Raw genomic sequence first — 13,582 nt, 5'->3', positions numbered from 1 at the left:
GCTCTTTGCCCATATTCATATAGAAATACAAATATAAGCAGTAGCAATATTGGCTAGTTTGAGTGGGGATTGACAATAGAATTGAAATGTCATTAAAATAATGATTCTTAACCAAGGGCAGCAGGTACCTTCCAGTACAGCTGAGAGACTGTTAACTGGAAACTTGTGGAGAAGCCAGAAACACAGTGCAAACAACCTGCCAATCTGAAAGCTCTTTTTTTCTGGAAAGAAGTATTTGGTCTAAAATGCTAAAAGGGCCAAGGTTGAACTTATTAAAGCAAAATATGTGAATGAAATCCTAAACTCCAGTTTTAAGAGAGGCATGAAAGCTCTTGAAAGGAAATGAGCCTTCAGATTGGAAGGTCCTGTCTTTCATGCGGTTATCTTGAACTTAAAATTTTACCCAAATAACCTCATTTGGCTTTTGAGAGCATGTGGTGCGTGTAGACTTCGTTGTGACTTTTGATGTTGGGACGTCTCCTGTTTACAGGCTCATCAGGATTAGGCAGCCCACTTGGCCGAAGTCGACACAGCAGCAGTCAGTCAGATCTCACTGGCTCCAGCAGCAGTTCATCTGGCCTGAGCTTCACTGCATGCATGTCTGACTTTTCCCTGTATGTGTTTCACCCTTATGGTGCAGGGAAGCAGAAGTCCACCGTTTCAGGTCTCACATCTGGATCAGGAGGACTAGGTATATTTGTTCATTGTGTCTTTTGTTAACATTTTTCAAAGACTTATATTCTTAGACCATGTCACCCTAAATAAGAGCTATAAGCCAATATCTAAAGCTTATATTTTTTTCTCTTTTGATAAATTTAATCCCTATTTTATAAGTAAAAATATGAAACAAAATTCAGATAAACTGATTTTACAAGATTTAAAATTTAAGAGTGCTTGTAAAGTGACATATATATATATCATAATATCTAAAGATACAAGAGTTTTCTTATATTACATATGTAAATATATTATCAAATTACTTTGCATAAAATTTTAGTCCATAAAAAGTAAAATTTTAAAGTATTTAGGTGATGCTTGGTTATTTTAAATGAAATCATCAAGGCATCACTTAGTAAAATGAAATCTGCATTTTAAAATTCAGGCCTCATTAGTGAATATTTCTTACATTTATACAAATAAATCCTAGCTTTTATTGTTGGAGTGACTTGTCAAAATTGCTACTACTCTTCTCTACAGGCTTCGACCTACCTAAACTGCTGTGAAGAATGCAAATGCTCATTAGATTATTCTTTATAAATTTTCCCTAATTTAACTGCTTTTGATTGGTGACATGTTATAGTATACTGGATAATTTTCATTAATTACTTGTCTGCATACACACACCTCTTTGTGCATATGCATACATATGGACGTTTTTCTTATTTTGGTTTTCTTCTTAGGGAATGTAGATGAAGAACCTACTTCAGTCACTGGTCGAAAAGACTCATTAAGTATAAACCTTGAGTTTGTAAAAGTGAGCTTGTCTCGAATAAGGCGCTCAGGAGGTGCCTCATTTTTTGAAAGTCAGTCTGTGAGCAAGTCTACAAGCAAAATGGACACTACGTTAATCAATATATCTGGTATTCCATTTTATAGTTCTTAATTAAAATATTATTGTAAAGAATTAAACAATGGCCTCTGGATTTAAGGTGGCTTTGAGCTTAGATGGTTTGGGGGGAGGTGGTAAATAATCAACTTAGATAATTATAAAACAAACTAAAGTGAGAATGGCTATAATCTGGCCACCAAGTCTCCGAGTATGAACTCAGACACTGTGCCCTGGAAATCGTCAACAAGTCAATCTAAAGAAGCTGTGGAAGAGGAACAGAAGAGAAAAGAGGCAGAAGGGGAATGGTGCCAGAACAGAACCCTGAAGGTGGCCATATGGGCGCTTTTCATGTGAAAGTTTCTGCCCTGGAACAAAAGGGGAAATAAGTACTTCTTTCCACACAGCTATTTGGTTTGCAATTCTCTTTGTGCAAGTTGATATCCTAGCTCATACTGTTAATTTATTTCCCATATTCAAGAGGAGGCCTGTGTTAAGCTAAAAGTTTGCTATATATCTAATCTCTAGAACATCTCTGATAACTGGCAGAGCCCTAACTTGCCATCTCCCCAAGAAAAAGACGCAAAGCTAATGATCTTACAATGCACTGTTTCTGTCACTTGAAAGATATAAAATCAATCCTTAGATACAATATATCCTGGTATTTTATGAATTAGAATAGTGGTTATAATACCATGTTTGATAATACCTTGTAAAGTGTTAAAAGCTGTAGAAGTCTGTTCTAACCTCTAACAAACTTTATTTCTCCATCAGCTGTTTGTGATATAGGGTCTGCTTCATTTAAGTATGATATGCGCCGACTCAGTGAAATTCTAGCATTTCCAAGAGCCTGGTATAGGAGAAGTATTGCAAGGCGCCTATTCCTTGGAGACCAAACTGTAAATTTGCCAAGTAAGCTTATTATTTTAATTAAGTTTCTTTTAATTAGGGTTAAAGTAAACAAAACCCATAATTGATAACACAGATTTTGACTTACTTTTTTGTAAGCTATACTGTGTAATTCATTCATTTGTTCTAAAGATTGTCTATTGAGTCCCTCTAATGGCAAGCACTGGGCATTCCAAACAAACAAATGCCTTACCCTTTTGAAGATTACCTCCTAACAGACATCTTATTCTGTAATATCTATTTTGTAATCCTTATAAATTTGGAAGTACCAATATACACTTAACTAAGTAATCATAGTTACTTAAAACATGATAAATGAAAATTTTGGAGGCATACTCCCATTTTGCCTCCATGTCATGATCTCATATGTTGTTGGGTTGAGCTGTAGAGGTTGTGGAAGTGAAGAATACAATGGGCCTGGTTCAGTAGAAAATGTAAAAAAAAAAAAAAAAATCTCATGAGTGGGTCTATTTTCTCACCTGCAATGGGACCAAAACAATCTGGTTTCCCTTCTCATTCATTTTCTGCCATAATTAAATAAAATATTGTATTGTTCTATGCAAATTGTTTACTCCCATACAATTGTAAACTGCAGAAGTGGAGAGAATATGTAATTATAATTGGTGTCTGAGTGAAAGGACTTTTATCACTTGATGTTCTTACCTGTGACTTGTTTGTTTTCTACTGTTACACCAGCATCTGGTCCAGGGACTCCTGATTCTATCGAAGGGGTAAGCCAGCACCTTTCTCCTGAGTCATCCAGGAAAGCATATTGCAGGACCTGGGATCAGCCAAGTCAGTCAGCCTCTTTCACTCATATGCCTCAGTCACCCAATGTGTTCAATGAGCACATGACCAACAGTACTATGTCACCAGGGACAGCAGCACAAAGCCTCAAGTCCCCAGCTTCCATAAGATCACGGAGTGTGTCAGACTCTTCAGTTCCTCGAAGAGGTAATACTGCTCTTTTTGTTACAAGTAGCCCTTGAGTGTTCCTAAGCTAAAAATCTTAATCACTCTCAGGTTTCTATCCCAATTACTAGAGATGGATTCTTGAGGCTTTATAAGTCAGAGGGAGAGGGAAAGAAAACAACAACACAAAAACAGTAAGAACCAAACACTTCAAAATACTGCCTACAGAAGAGCGCTGTGGATATCTGTTTGCTTTACAGATAGGAAGTGAGGAGATGCCATATTGTCAATGTAGTCCACAAAAACAGATGCTTTTAAAAACATCCCAGTAATGTTCTGAATATACCAAAAAAAGATTCAATACAAAGAAATTAATCTTTATATTGGTGTAGTTGCTCACTTATTTAGTCAATGTTTTTCCAACTCTTGCATGTTTGTGTTGTCCTTGTGTTCGTGCCTGAATATATGAAAGTAAATGATATAGTTCTTTGCACAACCGAGAATAAAGTATAATGAGCAAAGTTAGTACTCACTTTTCTCATTGGGTCCATTAGATAAATGCCAGGTAACCAGCCAATGCCTGCATTTCAGAATGGTCTCTGCCTTTGAGTCTTCTGTTTGACTGAAACACTTTTGAGTTTTCTCTTGTATAAAGAAAATCCTAAGTGTTAAAATATCTTTGCAGCTGTATCCCACGCACACCAAAATTCCCCTCATCTCACCTGGTTTAGAAGTAGTATGGCAAATTCTAAACATTTGGTCTGGTATAAACCTTTGGGATTATAGAAATCAGTGGGTTTTGCTTTGTGCGATTAAGTGTTCATTGATTGGTTTTTATTTTTGTTTTTGTTTTTTTCCTTCTGTCTTTAGACTCAATTTCAAAAACATCAACTCCTGTTAACAAATCAAACAAAGCAGCAAGCCAGCAAGGAACTCCATGGGAGACACTTGTTGTATTTGCTATCAACCTGAAACAACTAAATGTTCAAATGAATATGAGTAATGTCATGGGAAATACAACGTAAGCTATTTGGATACAAAGAAAATATATTTAGTAAAATGTTTAATTTTTCTTATAATGTTATAAAGCAGTTTTAGCTCTTTTAAATGTAGAAATCTTTGAGGCAGCAAATATAGTAGGTAAAATGTTGTAAACTTTTTATTCTGAAATGGTTTAATTGTAAGGATACTGTAATACAAACAACACAAAACATATTCCCAAAAGAAAATTTTAAGAAAATCGGGTAATTTTCTAGCTAGAAACCTTCATTAGTTTTAATATTAAAACATCTACCACATAGTTCTTAGTTAAGTTCTGTGTTGAACTGGCTATAGTGGATATATGCCATTCATTCCAGCACTCAGGAGGTGTGGATAAGAGGATCAGTTGAGTTTCACTATTCAAAACCAGCTTCAACAACACAGTAAGACCCTGACTCATAAAAAGGAAGAAATATTTCACTGTCAAATTGGATCTTCTACTTAGTAATCTGATTTAGGTACTATTTTTAATTCAAGACAACCAACACTCTAACAACCTTTTCTTTCTTTTTTAGTTGGACAACAAGTGGTTTGAAAAGTCAAGGCCGGCTTTCTGTAGGAAGTAACCGTGATCGAGAGATTAGCATGTCTGTTGGTCTAGGAAGGTCACAGTTAGATTCCAAAGGAGGAGTAGTTGGTGGGACTATTGATGTCAATGCTTTGGAGATGGTTGGTATGTTGAATTTTTACACTAACATAGCCTCAAACATTATATTGGGGGGAAAAAAGTTTTAGAAAGTTGAATTTGATAAGTTTTCCTTTAAATATTTCTATGAAGAGTAATTATTGTTTTTATTTAGCTCATATTTCTGAACATCCAAATCAGCAACCCAGTCACAAAATACAGATTACCATGGGTTCTACTGAATCTCGGGTTGATTACATGGGCTCAAGTATCCTCATGGGTATCTTCAGCAATGCTGATCTTAAGCTTCAAGATGAATGGAAAGTAAATCTATATAACACCCTGGATTCAAGCATGACTGATAAAAGGTATTTATTAGGATGCTGCCTTCTGAAAACTTTATGTGACTGCCCTTAACATTTTTATAACCTTCAGGGATGGGAGGAGTAGTGCATATTTTTTCTACAGATTGACTTTATGTTGTACACTAGTACAAATGAAAAGGCTGGGCAGGGAGGACAATCATTCTTGTATTATTTATATCTTCTGTGAAATTATGATACAAATTCTGTTTCATACTTTAGTGAGATTTTTGTGCATGGAGATTTGAAGTGGGATATTTTCCAAGTAATGATATCAAGATCAACCACACCAGACCTGATAAAAATAGGAATGAAACTCCAGGAATTTTTCACACAGCAGTTTGATACCAGCAAAAGAGCTCTGTCAACCTGGGGACCTGTTCCTTATCTTCCACCCAAGACCATGACTAACAACCTAGAGAAAAATTCACAAGAACAATGTAAGAATTACAATTCAACATTGATCTATTCCTTATCTTCTGTATGTATATTCTTAAGTAACACATTCATATGCCATACTTAGAAAGTACCTGTGGATTCTCCACCACATCTCCTCAGCACTGACTGTGCTCCTGGTAATGACATCAGCTGCCCTTTAGGAAGGTATTACTTTTACCCCTCTACCACAGCTCACCTGTAGCACACCTGCTATGTGACAGTATTGTATTTTTATTTGTAACATGGGCTGAGAAGTGAGAATAACTGAATTTGTTGACTTTGATATTAGACAGGTTATTTATCTTTCCCTCAGTAATTCAGAAATTAGCCTTTATTTATTAATCAACAACTACATGCTTTGGTACTTTTTTAGACACAAGAATTGCAAGTTAATGACTATCCCTGTCTCATAAACCTAACATTCAAATAGGAGAGGGAGACTATAATTAAATGCATAAATGACATGATTTTAGGTAGACAAAAGTTATTGTTTAAAAACAAAGCAAAGGGAGCATATAAAGAAGGCTAAGGTGGGAAAATGGCTGTTTCAGAAAAGATGATTGGAAAGCTTTTTCTGAAGTGACATGTTAGTAGAAATGAGTCAGTGGTTGAAAGAACTTAGATACGATGTGGGGGGAAAGTTCTGGGCAGAGGGCCATGGAAGTGCGGGGCTCCTGTTTTCCCCACAAAGTTGGATTATTTGAGAATCATTGCTGGACCTAATGGCACAGTTCTCTAATATCAACTACTGGGGAAACTGAGGCAGGAGGATCATAAGTTCAAGGTCAGCTTGGACAACTTAGTATAAGACTCATCTTAAAATTAAATGGTCACAGTGGTTTGGGGATACACTATTTCTCTAGGCCTTTATATTCCTTATTAACACTATTGTTAGCAAGCATGTATAAACTGCAGTGCTGTACAAAGTATATTTTTTACTTTCTTTTGAAAAGTCCTTGTTAAGAGCAGCAGTTACAGATTTAGAAAATTGTTTATATCCCTTGTTAGCGCTGAGATAAGAATGGTAAACAGCCAAGAAGAACATTACTGGAATGAGTGGGGTGAAACAAATCTGAATTCTGTGATCAGTTAATATTTCTCAAACATGAATATGTATCTGTAACACCTAGAAATTGATATTTTGACAGTGCTAAGGAATAAACTCAGGCTATGCACATGTCAAGCAAATTCTTTCAAAAAACAAATCTGAGCCAGATAGTGGTAACACATGCCTTTAGTCCCAGCAGTCAGGAGGCAGAGGCAGGGGATCTCTTTGAGTTCAAGGCCACCCTAGATAGGCTCCAAAGCAACACAGAGAAATCGTGTCTCAAAAAAAAAAAAGCAAATCTGATACAGTAGATAGTAAGACTTAAGAATATGGAGTTCTAATGAGCTCCCAGGATGCTAATGGTGCTGGTCCTCTGGCTCACTTTAATAGAAAGCACATAGGAGAGAAAAACTTACAATCCCTCATTCCTGTTTTTTTACCTATGAAAAGTTGTTAGACCTGATTGACAATTGTTTTAGTCAATTGTTGTATAGAAATTGTATAAAATGCCATTCAAACTCTTTGTAAGTCTGTTAGCATTACAGATGTTGAACAAGTTGTGAGTTTTAAACAATAGAAAGTTAATAACTTCCCAAGCTCTGTCCATCCTTACGCAACAGCCTTTCACATTTTTAACAGTTGCTTAACATCTCCCATTATTTCCACTCATTTTCTGAGTCACTTTTAGCTGTAGAATGCACCCACCTCTGCCTTTTTGCCATGCTTAGGATGCTTGAGACAGCTTATGTTTCTTGGTTCTCTTCTAGTGCTTGATGCTGCACACCATCGACATTGGCCTGGAGTGTTGAAGGTGGTATCTGGATGCCATATATCCTTATTTCAGATTCCATTACCAGAAGATGGGATGCAATTTGGAGGATCCATGAGCTTACATGGAAATCACATGACCTTGGCTTGTTTTCATGGTCCAAATTTCCGTTCAAAATCCTGGGCCCTTTTCCATTTAGAAGAACCAAATATTGCCTTTTGGACTGAAGCTCAGAAAATCTGGGAAGATGGTAAACTGACACATTTCCAGCTTTTATTCTTCCCTATCTTTTGACTTGATCATAAATGACTTACGTACTTTTTGTGTGTGTGTGTGTGTGTGTGTGTGTGTGTGTGTGTGTGTGTGTGTGTGTTTGTGCGCGCGAGCACATGCTTTTTTTTTTTATATGATGTGAAGGCAGGCTTATGCCACAGTGATAACCAGGGTTATTAATCCTCACCCTCCTCCCCTCCCCACTGTTTGAGGCTAGGCTACCTGACTCATACTTCTAGGAAGCCCTTGATATTAGAGACACTTTACTGTATCCAGCTTTATACTGGTTCTGGGGGTTCAAGCTCAGGATCTCATTCATACTTGCCCAGCAAATGCTTTTCACACTAAGCCATCTCCCTGACCTCCTTTGTGCTTTTTTTTTTTTTTTTTTTTTTTTTTTTTTTTGTTTTTGTTTGTTTTGTTTATAGCTCACATGTGGAAGTCAGAGAACAACTTGAAGAGCTGAGCTTAGGGGTTAAATTCAGGTTGTCAGGCTTGGTAGTAATTGCTTTTGTCCCCTGAACCATCTCCCCAGCCATTTTGAGTGTTTCTATTGTAGAAATTGTCTCCATTTATTATGCAGTACCTAATAGATCATGAGGTGATTTTATTGCCAGTGAATCAACATCTGTAAAGTCTGGACATGTTGAAGAATATCTAAACACATTTCTCAACTTGCTGTCTGTTAACTTAAATTTAGTGCTGCTGTGACTGGCCATAGCATATGTAGAAATATTCCTTGTAAAAGCATGAAGACAGAGGCAGTGTGAGACTGTCAGACAAGACTGCATCATAAACCCTGTTGAAAGTGATAAAACCCTGGAAGGCCACACCTCCGGAAATATGTGGGCAGCACAAGTGTGTCTTGAGGCTTTTTAAAAAAGGACACCAAATACTTAAAAGGGACAGTTCCTTTGAGCAGTGTCCTGTTCAGTGTTTCCTTTTGTTTGGCTTTTTGATGCTGTCTTATTCTTTAGTCCAGGTTGTCCTGTACCTCATAATCCTCCAGTCTCTGCTTCCTGAGTGCTGGCATTGCAGGTGTGCACCACTTCCTGACCCACTCAGTGGTTTCTTAACAAAATGGTTGATATTCTTTATCTCACTGGGATAACCAGTTAACTAAAATAACCATTTGTGGGCTTTCTCATTTATTTAGCCTTCTTACCCTATCTGTGTACAGCTTAGCTAAATCTATTACTCTGAAACCACAGTTATTTTCTTACATATACAGTTTATCACTTTTAGAAACATATTTTTCTTGTGCTCTAGGCTCTAATGATCATTCTACATACATTGTTCAAACACTGGATTTTCATCTGGGTCATAATACCATGGTTACCAAACCATGTGGTGCTCTAGAAAGTCCCATGGCAACAATAACCAAGATAACAAGGCGTCGCCACGAAAACCCACCTCATGGAGTAGCAAGTGTAAAAGAATGGTTCAACTATGTCACTGCCACAAGGAATGAAGGTTATATATTTAGCTTTTTGTTGGGCTTATTTTGTTTGTTTTTCTATTTTGAGCTCTGTCAACTGTTTAGAATATAAGTAGAGGTCACGTTTTCATGTTTTGATAAAATTTTCATTTTATTTTTATTGCTATATAAAATGATTGTTGAATATAAGAGTCACCATAGTTAGTGGTACCGCATTTTATAGGCTTAAATTAGATATAACTGGAACCATCCTAAATAAATTGGTTTTAATTAAATACTTGGGAGATATTTTAGAAGTTATTGGGGAAAATGTTTTATAGTTATTCTAAATACTGAAATTTGGTAAATTTATTATGTAGCTGACTAACAGAATGCCAAAAATGTAAGGTTCTGCTTACCTGAAATAAAATTTCAGTAATATTGTTCCTATCATAATTTGTTTTTCGAGACAGGGTTTCTCTGTATTACTTTGGAGCCTGTCCTGGAACTAGCTCTGTAGACCAGGCTGGCCTTGAACTCATAGAGATCCGCCTGCCTCTGCCTCTGTCTCTCAAGTGCTGGGACTAGAGGCATGTGCCACCAACGCCTGGCTCAAATCATTATTTTTAAAGAGGGTACTTTGGATGAATTATTCATCTATTAGACTAGTTCTATGGTAGTTTGCCATGTGCTTCTTTTGTGATTTCTTTGGATTTGCATGTGCAACATGGCTTTTATTAATTAAAGCTGACTTAATTCAGGAATATGAAGATTTGAGTGTTTTACTTAAAAATGATATTCTTTCTGAATGAAAAAGATTACTTGTCCCATGTAATTTTAAAGTAGCTTTCAGGAAATAGGTAGACATTTTAGATGGGTAAAAATACGTTAAGAATAAAAGAGGGCTTGGCAGTGGTAGCACACATCCCAGCATTTGGGAGGCAGAGGTGGGTGGATCTCTGTGAGTTTGAGGCCAGCCTGCTCAACAGGGAAAGTTCCAGGATAACCAGGGCTACAGAAAGAAACCCTTTCTCAAAACACAAAACAAAGAATAAAAGAGGGTGAGAGAAAATTAGAAGTCTATGGTCTCTTTTGTTATTGTTGAAAAGATTCTCTTTTTAACTATATGTTCTAGGCAGCTGTTTATGAATCTAAATCAGTAATCTTTACATCTATGGTGTAGTCATATGTTCTGAAAAATAAGGACTTCTACATAATTTCAGGGTCAGGATAATACTTAGTATTCAGTTTATGTAGATCATTGGGTTTAATAAAATCCAACTTCAGACATGATTAAAATTTTGAATAATAGTCACATTAAAACTATAGGAACCAAAACTAGTAGGTATTGGGTTTATGTAAAATTCACATTACTAAGTTGTGGTTCTGACAGCAATAATGTATACTTGCACACTTCACTTTTTTTTTTTTTCCCTCAGCACTCATGAGATGTATTTTTATTTATTTATTTTTATTTTACATGTTGATCCCAGTTCCCTCTTTCTGCCTCCCTCCCTTACCTCCCTCCCTCTTACCCTCGCTGCCCCCCCTTCACATGCACCCTGACCACCCTCCCCTCCCATTCCCCTACCCCAATTCCACATGTAGGGCAATGCCATCCAGGTGGGGTCATGTAACTCTGTCAAGTCATTTGAAGTAGGGATTAGGACTTCTCTCCTGTCCATGAGGGATGTGTCCGCAAGGTCCTTTTGCACACTTCTTAAGAATATGATTATTTCCAACTTGTAAAGTGATGAGTTTACTATATTATAGTGTCTTTAATGCCACTCTTTGTATAGCTTAGCTAAATCTGTTATTTTGAGACCACAATTATTTATATGGATCTAAATACAGTTTATCACTTTTAGAAACAAATGGGGTTTTTTTGTTTTTGTTTTTTGTTGTTGTTATTGTTTGTTTGTTTTGTTTTTGCTAATAGGCTCTAGGGATCATTCCATATTGTTTAAATGCAGTGTGAACATAGTGCCCTTTGGTTGAACTTAATTAACCCTTACTGTTTTATGTGTGTAGAGCTAAACTTGCTTCGTAATGTTGATGCTAATAACATGGAGAACAGTACTACTGTGAAGAATTCTAGTTTGTTGAGTGGATTCAGAGGAGGTTCTAGCTACAACCATGAAACAGAGACTATCTTTGCATTACCAAGGATGCAGCTTGAATTTAAATCAATTCATGTTCAAGAACCACAGGAACCTTCATTACAAGGTATGTGCAGAAAGACTCTCTAGTCTTAACAGTACTAAGAAAATTCTGAAGAAACTTTGAACTGTAAATGGAGTTCTTACTTGGTCTAAATAATAAAAACTCAGAGTCATATAAAGGAAAATGCTGAGAAATCAGAGACAAGGAGCAAGCCAAAGCCACCTTTACCTCATTAGCTTCCCAGTGGGGGGGAAAAAAAAGAGCAAGTTCCTGTTTCTTCCCACTTATATCCTCTTTGCCCAGCCATCTCACTTCTTCTATCCACCGAGTCATCTCACTTCCTGTCTGTACAGATCTCCAGACTTCTATGGTTAACTAGTGGCAAGCTCCATCTGTGATCGTCATACAATCTTTGTTCATACAAGCAAGATATCACCCCATAAGACTACTGGTCTCTTAACCACAAGTTATTTTGGTATATTAATTTAACAAAACTGATGATATAAGTCAAATTGATATTCTTAGCAGATATTCATGGCCTCTGGTAAATTATTTAGCCTATTTGTGCCTTTTCTCCCAAATACTGGGAATTATAATTAGACTATTATAAGGAACAAAGATACATTCTAGGAATTCTTAATAGGTTATCATTGTCTATAAATCATGTGCATATAGTAACTGCTCATTTATTTACAGTTGCATTTCAAGTAGATGCATTTACATGGATCTATGTACATCTTTAATGGGAAGAGGTCTTGTTTTATAGAAATTTTTACTATAAAAGAACTTTATCATTACAGATGCCAACTTGAAGCCCAAGGTGGAATGCAGTGTGGTAACAGAATTTACTGACCACATTTGTGTGACTATGGATGCTGAGCTCATCATGTTTCTCCATGATCTAGTGTCAGCATATCTGAAAGAAAAAGAAAAGGGTGCGTTGCATATTTTTTTTTTTTCTTCTTTTCAATTTATAGGAAAGACAGGTGTCAGTGGATTAGCATGGAGAATGTTTTTGAGGTCTGTCATAGAATGAATGGAGCATGTCTTTTTTTCTCTGTGGACAACAAATGTCAAGAAATAATATTACTAAGGCTGTATCATAGATTTCCTGAGTACCAACTAGATACATGGCATACTTTTTAATTTCTTTTACATTTATTTATTTTGGGGATGAAGTGTATCATGGCACACATACAGAGGTCAGAGGATAGTTTACTGGAGGAAACAGTTTTTCTTCCACTGTGGTGTTTGTGAAAATCAAACTCAGGTCATCAGCCTTGGTGGCAAGCACCTTTACCTGCTGAGCCATCTGACTGGCCTACAATGGCACTCTTTTTAATCATAACTTATGTCTAACTTTATAAAGAGTTTTGGGGAAGTGTTTGTTTTGTTTTGTTTTGTTAAATAAGGACTGGAAAGATGGCTCAGTAGTTAAGAGCACTTGCTTCTCTTCTAGAAGGCCTCGAGTTTGGATTCTAGCACCCATATCAGGTTGCTTACAAAAACCTATAGCTCCTGCTCCAAGGGATTATACACCTTCTTCTGGTTCCTACCAGTACACACACACACACACACACACACACACACACACACACACACACACACACAAAGATAAATGTTCTTTAGAAGTTTCTAACAATGTAAAAATCTGTAGTTAAGCCTTATAATGATTTTTGCAAAGTGAGAAATGGACTACAGATTTAAAGATTTAAGTAAAACGATTGGATAAGCAGCTACCTAGTAAAGTTGCATTATTTTATTCATAGTAAACAGTTGGAAAAAGTAAATCTATGCAGAGAACATTTTAGTTATATAAATAAATTACTTAGACCTTAGTGGTCCTGTTTTGATGTCATTAACTAGATAACATTGGTTTCCTTACTGGCACATTAATTTTGACTCACTAAGAAAGATGTAGTGACTTTAATAACTTATATGGAATTGGTTCAGTGTATTATAGTCCTCCATCACTATTGAGGAAGTAAGGGTATTTGAAATGGTAAGGAATGTCCTCCCAAAAAGTTCCATTCAGTATTTATTGCACAATTGTTGTATATTTTTGAAATATGAAGTTAT

The 13,582-nt window shown here is 36.3% G+C and overlaps 1 protein-coding gene across 4 annotated transcripts in view; it reads left to right on the top strand.

The window, feature by feature from the left end:
- Bltp1 (bridge-like lipid transfer protein family member 1) overlaps positions 1 to 13,582 on the top strand; it is a 176,825-nt gene that overhangs the window by 155,652 nt on the left and 7,591 nt on the right. For all 4 annotated transcript variants that reach the window (XM_051185792.1, XM_051185794.1, XM_051185793.1 and 1 more), the window contains 12 exons: positions 491 to 691; positions 1,401 to 1,580; positions 2,321 to 2,458; positions 3,152 to 3,409; positions 4,238 to 4,388; positions 4,924 to 5,081; positions 5,209 to 5,401; positions 5,618 to 5,835; positions 7,649 to 7,900; positions 9,193 to 9,396; positions 11,372 to 11,566; positions 12,304 to 12,438. In XM_051185792.1, the coding sequence (XP_051041749.1) occupies positions 491 to 691; positions 1,401 to 1,580; positions 2,321 to 2,458; positions 3,152 to 3,409; positions 4,238 to 4,388; positions 4,924 to 5,081; positions 5,209 to 5,401; positions 5,618 to 5,835; positions 7,649 to 7,900; positions 9,193 to 9,396; positions 11,372 to 11,566; positions 12,304 to 12,438 (2,283 nt within the window). The remainder of the gene's footprint in view (positions 1 to 490; positions 692 to 1,400; positions 1,581 to 2,320; positions 2,459 to 3,151; positions 3,410 to 4,237; positions 4,389 to 4,923; positions 5,082 to 5,208; positions 5,402 to 5,617; positions 5,836 to 7,648; positions 7,901 to 9,192; positions 9,397 to 11,371; positions 11,567 to 12,303; positions 12,439 to 13,582) is intronic.

This window comes from Phodopus roborovskii, unplaced genomic scaffold, assembly GCF_943737965.1.
Source record: "Phodopus roborovskii unplaced genomic scaffold, PHOROB, whole genome shotgun sequence".
Taxonomy (NCBI): Eukaryota; Metazoa; Chordata; class Mammalia; order Rodentia; family Cricetidae; genus Phodopus; species Phodopus roborovskii.
Note: the sequence above shows the minus strand (reverse complement) of the source record. Positions and strands in the feature narration are given on the sequence as shown.